The 11,839-nt window shown below is 45.6% G+C and overlaps 1 protein-coding gene across 1 annotated transcript; it reads right to left on the bottom strand.

The window, feature by feature from the left end:
- Window positions 1-3,716: 3,716 nt before the first annotated feature.
- Window positions 3,717-5,552, bottom strand: LOC125550605 (protein JINGUBANG-like). The gene has a single exon (XM_048713628.1). It carries the CDS (start codon window positions 5,361-5,363, stop codon window positions 3,963-3,965), a length of 1,401 nt encoding a protein of 466 aa, XP_048569585.1. The 5' UTR covers window positions 5,364-5,552; the 3' UTR covers window positions 3,717-3,962.
- Window positions 5,553-11,839: the final 6,287 nt, after the last annotated feature.

Genomic DNA, 11,839 nt, shown 5'->3' with positions numbered 1-11,839 from the left:
GATGTATGCAGGACTGTAGGCTACCTAGCGACGACTACAAGCATTGAAGCAAGGTGAAGGCGCAACGCCGTCATCGCCCCTTCCTCATCGGAGCCGGGTAAACCTAGTTGTAGTAGACAGTCGGAAAGTTATCGTGCTAATTAAGGTCCCATAGATCCAGCGCACCAGAGCAATAACTGCCGCCGAAGAAGAGACGCGTAGATTGGAATGGCCCAACCTGTAGACACACGAACAAAGACAAATAAAGACCGGATCCACCGAAGAGAAATGCCGACTGAATCCCATGAGATGCACCGAAGACAATCCCCCCCCCCTCCCCCGCCACACACACATACCGATGATGGTAGCAGCACCACCGGGACGGGGCCTAGAGGAGAGAACCTTATTTCATCTTCACAGAGCCACCACCGCCTTGCCTCTCTAAACAGGACACAAATCAGAACAAAACTCAAAGAAGCATCTAAAAACAAAAGCCTTTCCGCCGGTAAGGGATGAGATACACCACGCCTGTATGGTCCTAAGATCACATGAGACGAGGTAGTGATGTTCTACCTGGATTGCACATCATTTTTATTCCCTTTGCTGTTTCTGGTCCTACTAGCTGTAACAAAGACAAGTGATTTCTGATAATGGAGATCTAAGAGGGAGCTCTCGTTATAAAAAAGGCATATGAGTTAGAGATCAGTGAATGCCTACACAGTTCTTTCTAGCTAGCTCGGCCTACCAATTAAATTGGTCAAAGGACAAGTAGAAGAACAGGCTGAACCTATTCGCAAAAAAGAAGAGCACACGCTTGACCTTCCACTCAAGATGATCGATCTAGGTGAACTGAGCGTAGCTCAGATAGTTAGGTTCCTTGTTGTGGAACCAGACCACCAAGGCTCAAATAGTTAGGTTCAACTTCATACTCATGCATGCATTTTTTCTGAATTTATCTTAGCCTTTCGACGACGTTCTTTAAGTGGGAGGAGACGTTCCCCTTGACTACAAGACCCTCTGGTGTCTTAGTTAATCTCAAGATGTTGTGTCGGCGGTTTTTCAAGCATGGTGCATTGGAACACATTTTTTCAAACCCCTAAAGATGTTGTGGAACCAGACCACCAAAGTTTTGAGTTGTTTTGACATGAATATGCATGCATGTGGACTAAGGACATGTTAAATTTCGTTCAATAACACGTAATATTGTATGCTGCAAAAAAAATTATGGCCTCAAAATCAATAAAAAAACTAGCCTTTTTCTGTGTGTATTTTTTTTGGTCTCTCACATGAAAGCATGTATATTGACGAATATTTGCACCGTTATAGTACACTACTATACCCGCATGTGCACAAATTCTTGGATTTTTTTCAGGCTGTAAGCATCCATTTGTTTGCTCTTCAAACAACCGGCTCAATGTGCCCGTGCTTCAAAGGCATTATTTCGCTACTCCTACTACCGAGCTCATTTGAACTCGGGACAAACAGTAAATTCTGAAGAAAAAACCAAAAAAATGTGAATTTTTCTGGTGTAGGCCTTGACAAATGTTCTCGATGCTTGCAAATTTTCATCCCGAAATAACATTCGTAGAAGTCATGGCAAAAAGAAAGCACTACAAAATGCTTTCAAAAATAGCATTTTTAAAGTGTCAATTTTGTTTTTTTACCATGACTTCCACAAATATTATTTCAGAATGAAAACTTGCAGGCGCCGAGAACATTTGTCAAAGTTTGCACCCAAAAAAAAATTCAGATTATTTTGAACACTGTTTTTTCGATTTACTATTCATTAGGGAGCATATGAGCTCGGGATTAGATACTCCGCGTCCATGCTACTGCCGCTACTCTTTCGACTTTCATAGTTTCAGTGGAGCCTCTCCCAGGCAGAAATTACATGCACGGTTGTTATTTGCTAGGCTCGGACAGCGGACACATCCTCGACGTGGTGGCTTGGAAGCGTTCAGCTAGCCATTTCTGCCGCAGGATATTTGCCGTGCGTGAATGATACACACACACCCGGCCTCAAGCTCACATCCATGTGAACCACCGGACGGACGTAGTCTTCTCTGAAAAAGACGGATGTGGCTCGCACGATGCCCCGCCAGCTCCCGTTGGTCGGCTCCCATGTCGATCTGCACTGCTACAGAGGGCATCCTCGGCTGCCACGGGAACCCCTGTTCCAGGGGAGCCGGGTGAGCACCCTCGAAAGTGATACTCCCTTTGTTCGGAATTATTTGTCTCGGATATGGATGTATCTAGAATTAAAATATATCTAGATACATTCATTTTTACGACAAATAATTTCAAACGGAGGGAGTACAAATGAAAGCAACGACCCTCTCGTTTATGCGACGTTTGTTTCTACCACCCGATTGCTAGAAGTGCCATCGCAGCGATTCAAGATTTTTAGGTTGTGAGGCCACATACATAGCACTAATACACAATAGCTAAAATATCAGTCCACTAAATTTGGATTTTGGGTCATCGAATTGAAGAAGGAAGAATAGAACCGCCGGAGATGAAGAAGGAGGCCGCCGGCGTCGGGGAAGAAAACCCCCACTGTCTATCTTAAGGTGGCGGGTGGGTGTAGGTTCGCCGAAGAAGCACCCCACTATCTATCTTAGGGTGACGGGTGGGGGTGCTGCTTCGCTGGAGTTTTTTTTAGGTGGTCGCTGGACTTAAGGGCCAGGGGTGGTGGCAAGACCGGCGGTGGGGAGGGGAGGGGGGGGGGAGGGGTTGAGGGGAAGGCAATGCGAGGAGGCGGTCGCGGGAGCGTCGCCGGCCGCGGTAGCAGCGGCATGATCTGTTTCTAGGAGGAAGAAGATCGAGGATCACCGTTCGTTTGTCATCGACCGCTCAAATTGATTCCCCAAATAGTCTGACCCAATTCAATTTTCAGACAAATTACCCATAGCCATGCCCAAGGTAAAAGCGTTCAGTAGTGATTTAAACGCTCTTATATTCTTTTACATAGGGTGTACAAGCTGACAATCATTTTATGCACACATTTTTTTTGAGCAACCTTTAATGCACACCTTGTTGCACCAAATCTATCTCAATGGTTACAAACAAAATCACCCACAAAACCATTTTCCCTCCTCTGTCAACCAAATTTGACGTGGCCCGTGACCTCTCACTCACTCTGTGCATTTAAAAACCGAATCGAAAAACCATACCGAAAATAAACCGAACCAAACCAATTTTATGGTTTTTATGGTTTCTGGTTTCGGTATGGTATGAACTTTTCATACCGATTTGAACTTGGTTTTTATGGTATATACCGGAAAACCGAACGGTTAACCGAATAAACTGAAGTAAAAAATAAATTTATATTTCTTGAGATGAACAACCATACAAGTTGTCATTTTTTTTGTACATGAGTCAAATGCACTACTAAGCATAGAATTTTTTCTTGTAACATAGTCATTTTTGTATTTTTAAAATGCTAAGCACGTCCATAACCATCAACAGATGAATCAATGCATGCATATATACTTATATATATAGTCATATACTATTTGCGTAGAATAGTATGTGTTTTGAGTCATAAATTTGCTAATTATTATTACGTCATTTTCAAATTCGCGTCAACTTTGGTTTTTATGGTATATATCAAAACCATACCGAAATAATTTGGTATATACCAAAACCGAACCGTATTTTAATTTCATACCATATTTACTAAAGTATTAATACGATACAAACTGAAAAACCGTATAAATCGAACCATGTAAACCGAATAAACCGAACGCACAGGGTGACCTCTCACTGTCAACCCACCGCCCATTTGTCCCCGTCAACTGCACGGACAAGATTTCGGCCACCACCACACAATTGACAATCTGATTTCCCACCTCAAAATACACGCACAACTCGTACTGGTTCTACGTATATGTACACTCTCTAGTACGATCTGCCCGGGTACACGTGTGGCCACCACATTGTTCCCTTCCATGCGCGCACGTACGAGCACGATTGCTTCGCCCTCACGCCGCTGCCACGCGCTTCGGCTTCGCCACCGTCTGGTACGGCGGCGCCCACGCCTCCGCGTACGGCGCCGGAGCCGGCCGGCCGCTCCATGCCTGCGACGGTGCAGCCTGTGCGTCCGACAGGCGCCAGACCTTGACCGACCCGTCGAGGCTCCCGCTGTACACCACGAACCGCCGATCCCCGCCCGAACCGGCGGCCGCCTCCTCGTCCATGGCGACGCACTTCACGGGTCCGGTGTGTCCGGCCAGAACGCTCAGGCAGACGTGCTCTGCCCCGTCGCGCCGCCAGACGCAGAGGGTCCGGTCGGCCGAGCCGCTGACGACGACGTTGCCGGCCACCGCCAGGCACATCACCGCCATCTTGTGGCCCTTGAGCACGCCGCCGTATCTCGCCTCGCCGTCGACCCAGTACCAGTAGGTGACCAGCCCGTCCGACGAGCCCACGTACACGACGCGGTCCTCGGGCGACACGGCGATGGCGGTGACCGCGCTCTCGCCCTCCCTGAGCACCTTCTCCAGGACATGCTTCGTCGCGTCGCCCTTCGCGGCCGTCTCCCGCCGCCACACCTTGACGGTGCCGTCGGCGGACCCGGTGAACACGACGCTGTCGAACCCGGCGGCGGCCACGGTGTTCACTGCGTCGTCGTGCGCGCTGACGGACTCGAGGCACTTGGAGTCCGACACGCGCCACACCTTGAAGGTCCTGTCCCACGAGGCCGAGTAGAGCAGCCCGGCGCCCTCGTCGAGGCTGAGGGAGGACACAGCGTCCGAGTGCCGAAGCCACACCGCGCGCTGGCGCCCCTTGCGCTGCGTCTCGACGTAGCTGGTGGGGTTGACCGCGCTCTTGAGGTAGTCCTTGAGCTTGGGGAGCGAGCCCACCTGGCGGTGCACGGCGGGGTTGTCCGCGTCGGCGCGCCACACGCGCACCTTGCCGTCCTGGTGACCGGTGAAGATGCGGCCGTCGTGGGCGACGACGATGGCCTTGACGAGGCCGCTGGCGGTCCTGAACCCGGCGAGCTCGCGCTGGTCCCGCCACACGCGCACGTTCCGGGAGTCGGTTCCGGTGTAAAGAACGTCCCCGGTCGCCGCCAGCGAGTAGACGTGGCCGTCCTCCTTGACCAGCGACGCGATGAGGCCCGTGGCCCCCGGTTCCGCGACGGCGCCCCCGGCGCCGAGGCCCGGGAGGTGCGCCCACGGCGACCTGGGCGTGGGCGGGGTGGAGGAGCCGCAGTAGCGCGACGGCGAGGCGTCCCCGTCCGTGGTGGGGTAGGACGAGCAGCTGTACCCGTCATCGTCCGACACAGAGGCGGAGGAGGAGGAGAAGGACCTCGGCGAGCATGCGGCCACCGCGGCCGGCTCCGGCCGGAGGAAGTTGAGGAGCTTCTGGTGGTTACCCATGGATCGATGCCACAACAACTCACACGAGAAACGATGGATCAGCTGGTTGATTTGCGCTGCGCCGAGCGGCTGGGTCCTTTTTAAGGTGAGGAAAGGGAGCCGAATATGGAATGACCTGCGTCGGAAGGAAAGCCGGCCGGGACCGAAAGGGAGGAGGAGAAGAAGCTTGCGAGGTTGGAGAAGACGAAGGCGAGCAGCGGCCGTATATATATCGCGTGGAGACGCTGAGAGACAGAAGCGAGAGCTATGCCGTGGGAGCCACGACGGTCCGACAGGTGGATCCGGATCCATCCAAGGGTCTGATTTGATTGATTATTTTCCCTCCATTTCCTTTTAATAAAGGAGGGTTCTGCTTTCTTGATTTTGTCGGTTTATTTGATTTATTCATTATTGGGAATGGGTCACCCAACAGTGGGCACGCGGCGAGCGCTGCTTCGGTGGCAGGACTATATATTGTGCCGTTCATTATTGGATGGTTTCGTCACTTCGATTTATTCTTAAAGAAAGAAAAATTTCGTTGTTGTATTTTCTCCCTTTTTTTAAGTCTGCATATAAGGTTTGGTCAAAGTCAAACTTTATTAACTTTGACTAAATTTATAAAAAAAATAACAAGATTCACAATATGAGATCAATATTGTTAGATGCATCATGAAATTAATTTTCATACCATATAGCTTTAGTATTGTAGATATTGATATTTTTTTAACAAAGTTGGTCAAACTTTATAAAATTTGATTTTGACTAAATCTTATATGCAGACAAAAAAACGAAGGATGGAGCAGCAACTGTACTCCTGAGTGTAGTCAATTGGATAAAAAAACTATCAACCATTCGGTTACAATACTGCTAGTAATGGTCAGGCTCGTACTCCCTCTGTTTTTATTTACTCTGCATATAGAGTTGACTGAAGTCAAACTTTGTAAAGTTTGACCAAGTTTATAGAAAACAATATAGACATTTATCATAATAAATTTATACATGTGAAAGTACATTTAATAATAAATCTAATGTTGTTGATTTGTTATTGTAATATTTTTGTATATAAACATGATCAAAGTTTGTAAAGCTTGACTTTGACCAAAGCTAATATGTGAATTAAATAAAAACGGAGGAAGTACGTCCTCAACTGAAAATATCGACACTCCACTAAAAAAACTTTGCTGACACTCCACTAGAAAAACATGCATCGCGCAGTGCTAAATACGCGAGCTTGAGGGATCGAAACAGTAGACAGTTTCCTTCTCTGTTGGCGTGCTGGTTTGAATGTTGGATCGAGTGACCAATTTGGTGGGCGGAGCAGCAACTGTACGAGTATTCTTTTGTTTCATATGACTTCACGTTGCCCAAGGCCATAATAAAAGAGCAAAAGCAGCACATGCATCTTTAGGCTTTATTAGGGAATTGGGGTGTACAGGTGGTGCATGCCCTTCTCCGGACGGGCAAAATCGGCTGGGAGAACGGCGGAAAGGCCCGCGGCTCGTCTCCGTCCGTGAATACAAGCGTGTGGTGTGGTGGCGCCACCGCCATGGACCATGCCGCACCGTACGTACGTACGTGTCAGAAAGGACGGCGTGTGCGAGTTGCTTCCGGGGACCAAGCTTTTCCATAACGAATTGAACATGTGGGTTATGGATGGGTCGCATGTGCGTGCTCATTTCATACTACCACATCAATAAAACAGCAAGTATCACACGCTTTGCTTTGTTTACGAGGGGACGTATCCTGAAGAAAGCCCTTTTTTAGAACAAAAGTGACATTAGCTTAAGTTTGAGAAGCACACGGTGCTTTTAAGCAAGTTGTTGAGCACTAATTAATTTTCCATTTTGCGAGCGTTGTACATGCCTTACCTGTTTGTAACATATAGAAAGCTCAACTTGGCCATATTTTTTTTCTCCACTAGCAATTTGTGTACTCCCTCTCTCTCAGTTTACAGGGCGTGCGCGTACCCCTAGATCGTCAATTTAACCAACCTAATACAAGTCATATATTACAAAAAATATACCAATATAAACTTCAGATGTTCTATTTTCAGAAGGTATAATTTTTGTGTTATATAGTTTATATTAGAGTGATAAAATTGGCAACCTAGGTATACGCGTAGGACTTGTAAACTGTGACGGAGGGAGTACCTACCAATTATTGACCACGTTTTAATTTTAGCCCTACAAAGAATTATATTCGCAAAAAATGTTATTAGATAGTAAGAAGCACTATAAAATCATGTGGCATCCAAACAAGTTTATCAGGAAAAAAAACCACAAAACATGTCGTCAGAAATATTGCAAGTGACCAATGTTTACTACAAAATCTGGTAAAATAGACTAAAATTATCATGTAGCCCAATTAATGCATAAAGCTTCGAGTTGCAAAGTTAGTGTGTAATTAAGGATAATTTTACAGTGTTTCAACTAACTCATGAGCCGTAGTATTAGAGTTGGAAGGAGAGTTAGATCATTTGGCTTATGCTAACTCGTCTCTTTTAAATTTATATACTGTATATAAAGAAAATTAGACCACAAGGCTGTGGTTTCCTTCTCTGTTTATTAGCGAAAAATGAATGCTTGCTTGATTGATTGATCTAAGAATTTATATCGTTGAAAACAATTTGTCTATAACTTGAACCTCACATGGTGTCCAATAAAAAGACATAGGAGTAACACGTCTTATTTGAACAATCATCGGGGGGAGAAGGTCCCCATCTAAATGTATTACTCACAGAGAGCCACGAGTGGCCAGATTACAAAGTTTTTTTTTTTGCGAAAAGGACCAAATTACAGAGTTGTACTAGCGCGGGAGTAGATCTACCATGTTGTTTATAAACTACCTACCCCGGCGGCAAAACACATCTGAAGAACGTAGAAAAACAATTAAGTGTAAAAAAATTTCCTTTTGGAGAGTGTGTTACTTGTTTATTTGCAAATATTTTACCTTTTTTGTAAGAAAATTTTCGGTCAATTCATTTTCAATCATAGCAGTATAACAAACATCATAAATAATAAAAATTACATCCAAATCCGTAGACCACCTAACAACGGATACAAGCACTGAAGTGAGTCGAAGGCACACCGCCATCATCACCCCTCCCTTGCCGGAGCCGGAAAAAACTTGTTGTAGTAGACAGTCGGGAGGTCGTCATGCTATGGCCCAAAGGACCAGAGCAGTAGAACAACAACTGTCGCTGATGAAGACTAGCGAAGATTGGAAGGATCCAACCTTAAAAAACACAAACGTAGACGAAAGGACAAATCCGCCGGAGGGAAACCTTCACATGCCCACCCACGATGCTAGACACACCACCGGAATGGAGACTAGGCGAGGGTAATCCTATTTAATCTTCAGGGAGACGCCGCCGTCTCATCTTTCCGAGCAGGACACGAACCATAACAAAACTCAAAGGAATGTCTAAAAACAGAGCCCTTCCGCTGACAAGAGTTGGGATCCACAGCGCCGCCTTGGCTCTAAGGTCACCGAAGATGAGGCGGACCGGCGGCGACGCTGGCGAGAGGCAAAGGAACCCTTAGCTTTTCTTTGCAAATATTTTACTTATTTACAATATCAATTAAACAACATGATATATTTCATGATAGGTCTGACAACAATGATTTGTTATGGTATAAATGTCAATAAGTTTTTCTGTAAATAAATTGATCAAATAGAAATATTAACTCAGGAAAAATCTTTCGAAGAGAGCCGCTGACCTTGGTTGTCAGATATAAATTCTTAACACAGCAAACTAATTTTTGCCATAAATGGTGACAGTATGGGGACGCAGATCGGAACGGCACTTTCATTCTCCTTTCAGCCCGCGCGCACCGCCGGATCCGTGAGGCAGGGGATGGCCAAAACCTGCGGCTCACCTGCATGTGCCGGTCGAGGCCGACCAATAATATCGTTAACCCGTGCAATCTGTGGCCCGGATACATTTCGCAGCGTCCACATGCTCAGCTGGGTGGCGCCGTTCTTCGTATTCTGAAGCCTGCGCAATAACTACCCACGCTGTGTAAATATGCTCCCTTTTTTTCATAAATAAAAAAGAAATCCTTGTGTTGCTCGTGCTCTCTCTCTTGTAGTAGTAGGCATAGAAACAGAACGATCAAACATCTTAACTTGATTTCATCAGCAACATATGTGCAATAACTTCGGCTAGACATCATTGTTGCTCTCATCAGCCACAGCAGCCGTATGGATCAGCGCTCCTGCAGTAATACGTACTCATCTTTTTAGGGTTAATACGTACTCATGTTGAAAGGTAGACGATCATCTCTCCTTAGGCTCGATCGATGGGAGTATGTGTCGTTTCTCTAATTTGCTTGTACGCCATATATTGGAGTAAGAAAGTAGATGTTCGGTCCACGATCTAGTCTAGCTCGACGCAAAAGCAACCGATCACGAGGGCGGAAATAACAACCAATATATCGATCCTACCTTAGCTATCCCAGCTCGCCACTACTCTGTGTCATCTCTCATCTGTCTTAGTCTCGGCTCGTGACCAATTTCCCGTTTTTGGCGCGACGGCTCGGACCCCTGCAGCACACGGGGACACCTGGCCCGTCGTCGCGCGCATATAGTAGGCGACGTCAACGTCGAGGCGTCGTCGCGCGCCGTTGGTAGGTCTGCTTTCATCCGTCCGTCCGTCGCCTTACGTGCAACCGCCACGTTGCGTCCATCGCGCAAATGTGTGCTTGTTTTGTGCTTCCCTTCCTCTGGTGCATGCATCTCCCACAGGCCAACACGTTGTGCATTAGCGTATGCAAGTCAGCGTCTAACCCGCCAACGTTGCATGGCTGAAGCGAGTGAGCTTGCACATCACATGCATGCAGGATTGGGATTCTAAACCTAGTTCGGAAATGCTTCTAGACCCCCCTCTCGCTCTCATCCGTTAACCTTTCCCACTAACTAAAATGCACTAGACACAAAAACGTGTTGAACAAAGCTGACCATCAAAAAGAAAGAAGAAGATGGGTCGTGTACAATGAACGCGGCCAAGGTAGGTCTAAAGCGCATCAAATCTACGTACGCTCTGTTATAACTATCTGAATATAGGACTTCCACGTTAGATTTCAAGTTTTTTTTTTTACTTTTGAAAGTTACACTCGATTTCTAGCTAGGTGATCCTTTGATCCTTATCCCGATCGAGCTAATCACTGCAATTCATTTTCAAAGAAAAACTTGCACCACGGTGACGTCTGATTCATGTGATAACATATTTAAAACCACGCTGCATATGTACGATCCAAAAAAGCGATCTAGCAGATCGCCAGCTAGTACCATCGCTCGTTAGTTTACTCTCCATTCACTGACTGTCTCCATGCATAGATCTCCCGACGTAAGCCTATATCTCGTGACATGCACACACATGCCACATCTCTATTTTCTTGGTACCAACTTACGATTTGGCGGTAGCCTTTGCGGCGACGTGGATCCTTCGATTAGTACTTGTCAATTAACGGGGAACAAGACCATAATCAACTCAAGTTTGTACTGTACTTAAATGGCGCTGGCATTGACCCTTTGGCCTTGGCCATGTGGGTCGGCGTGTGCCTAGTAGCAAAGATCTCATAAAGATTAAAGCGGCAATCTAGAAGTAAACTGGATAAGATATGCACACTGGTAGAAAAAAGGCCTTTAGTCCCGGTTCTGGAACCGGGACTAAAGGGTCGGTACTAATGCCCTGACCCTTCAGTCCCGGTTCTGATTTTTTTTTGAATTTTTTTATTTTTAAATTTCTGAATTATTTTAACCTCTAATCTTTAATCACCCCTCATCACTGCTCAATTTAATCTCTAATCACCCCTCATCATTTCAAATCATCTCACTTCCCGAACGGCCACCCATCCTCTCACTACTCCAGCCTGAGCACGCTTAACTTCCGGGTTCTATTCTCCCTCGTTTCCAAGTCTGCACTTGTTGTTTTCCTGACAATAGTAAGATGTCAATCCTATTAACCCTCAGGAATTTAGCTTGAGCATGAAGTCACATATTTCACTGTTTGAGTTTGAAACTATTGTTCTAAAAAACAATAATTTTTTAGTAACACTAATATTTCTTGAATAAGTAGTTTGACCATTGTTTGACCACAGTTTGACCATAGTTTGACCAGATTTGACCAAAATTCAAAAAAGGTGAAATAATTATTTAATAACACTAATATTCTTGAATAATTATTTAGTAACACTAATACTTCTTGAATAAGTAGTTTGACCATAGTTTGACCAGATTTACTGAAAATTTAAAAAAACTGAAATTTGAGCATAACTTTTTTTCCTTTTGGAATTTGAGGATTCTACAAATTTGCAAACAGGCCGTAGGCGGTCTCCATCGGATGTAACTTTTCGAGTAGATGATTTTTCATATAAAAAACTTTTTAATCCGAGTTCGTATGCAAAAGTTATGCCCATTTTACAAATTCTAGAGAGATTTTGTAAATAAAGTCGAAATTCATATTTGTAAATTTTCCAACAACTAGACCACATATC

Source organism: Triticum urartu, chromosome 4, assembly GCF_003073215.2.
Source record: "Triticum urartu cultivar G1812 chromosome 4, Tu2.1, whole genome shotgun sequence".
NCBI classification, from domain to species: domain Eukaryota; kingdom Viridiplantae; phylum Streptophyta; class Magnoliopsida; order Poales; family Poaceae; genus Triticum; species Triticum urartu.
The sequence above is the reverse complement of the archived record's forward strand: the minus strand, read 5'-3'. Positions and strand labels throughout refer to the sequence as shown.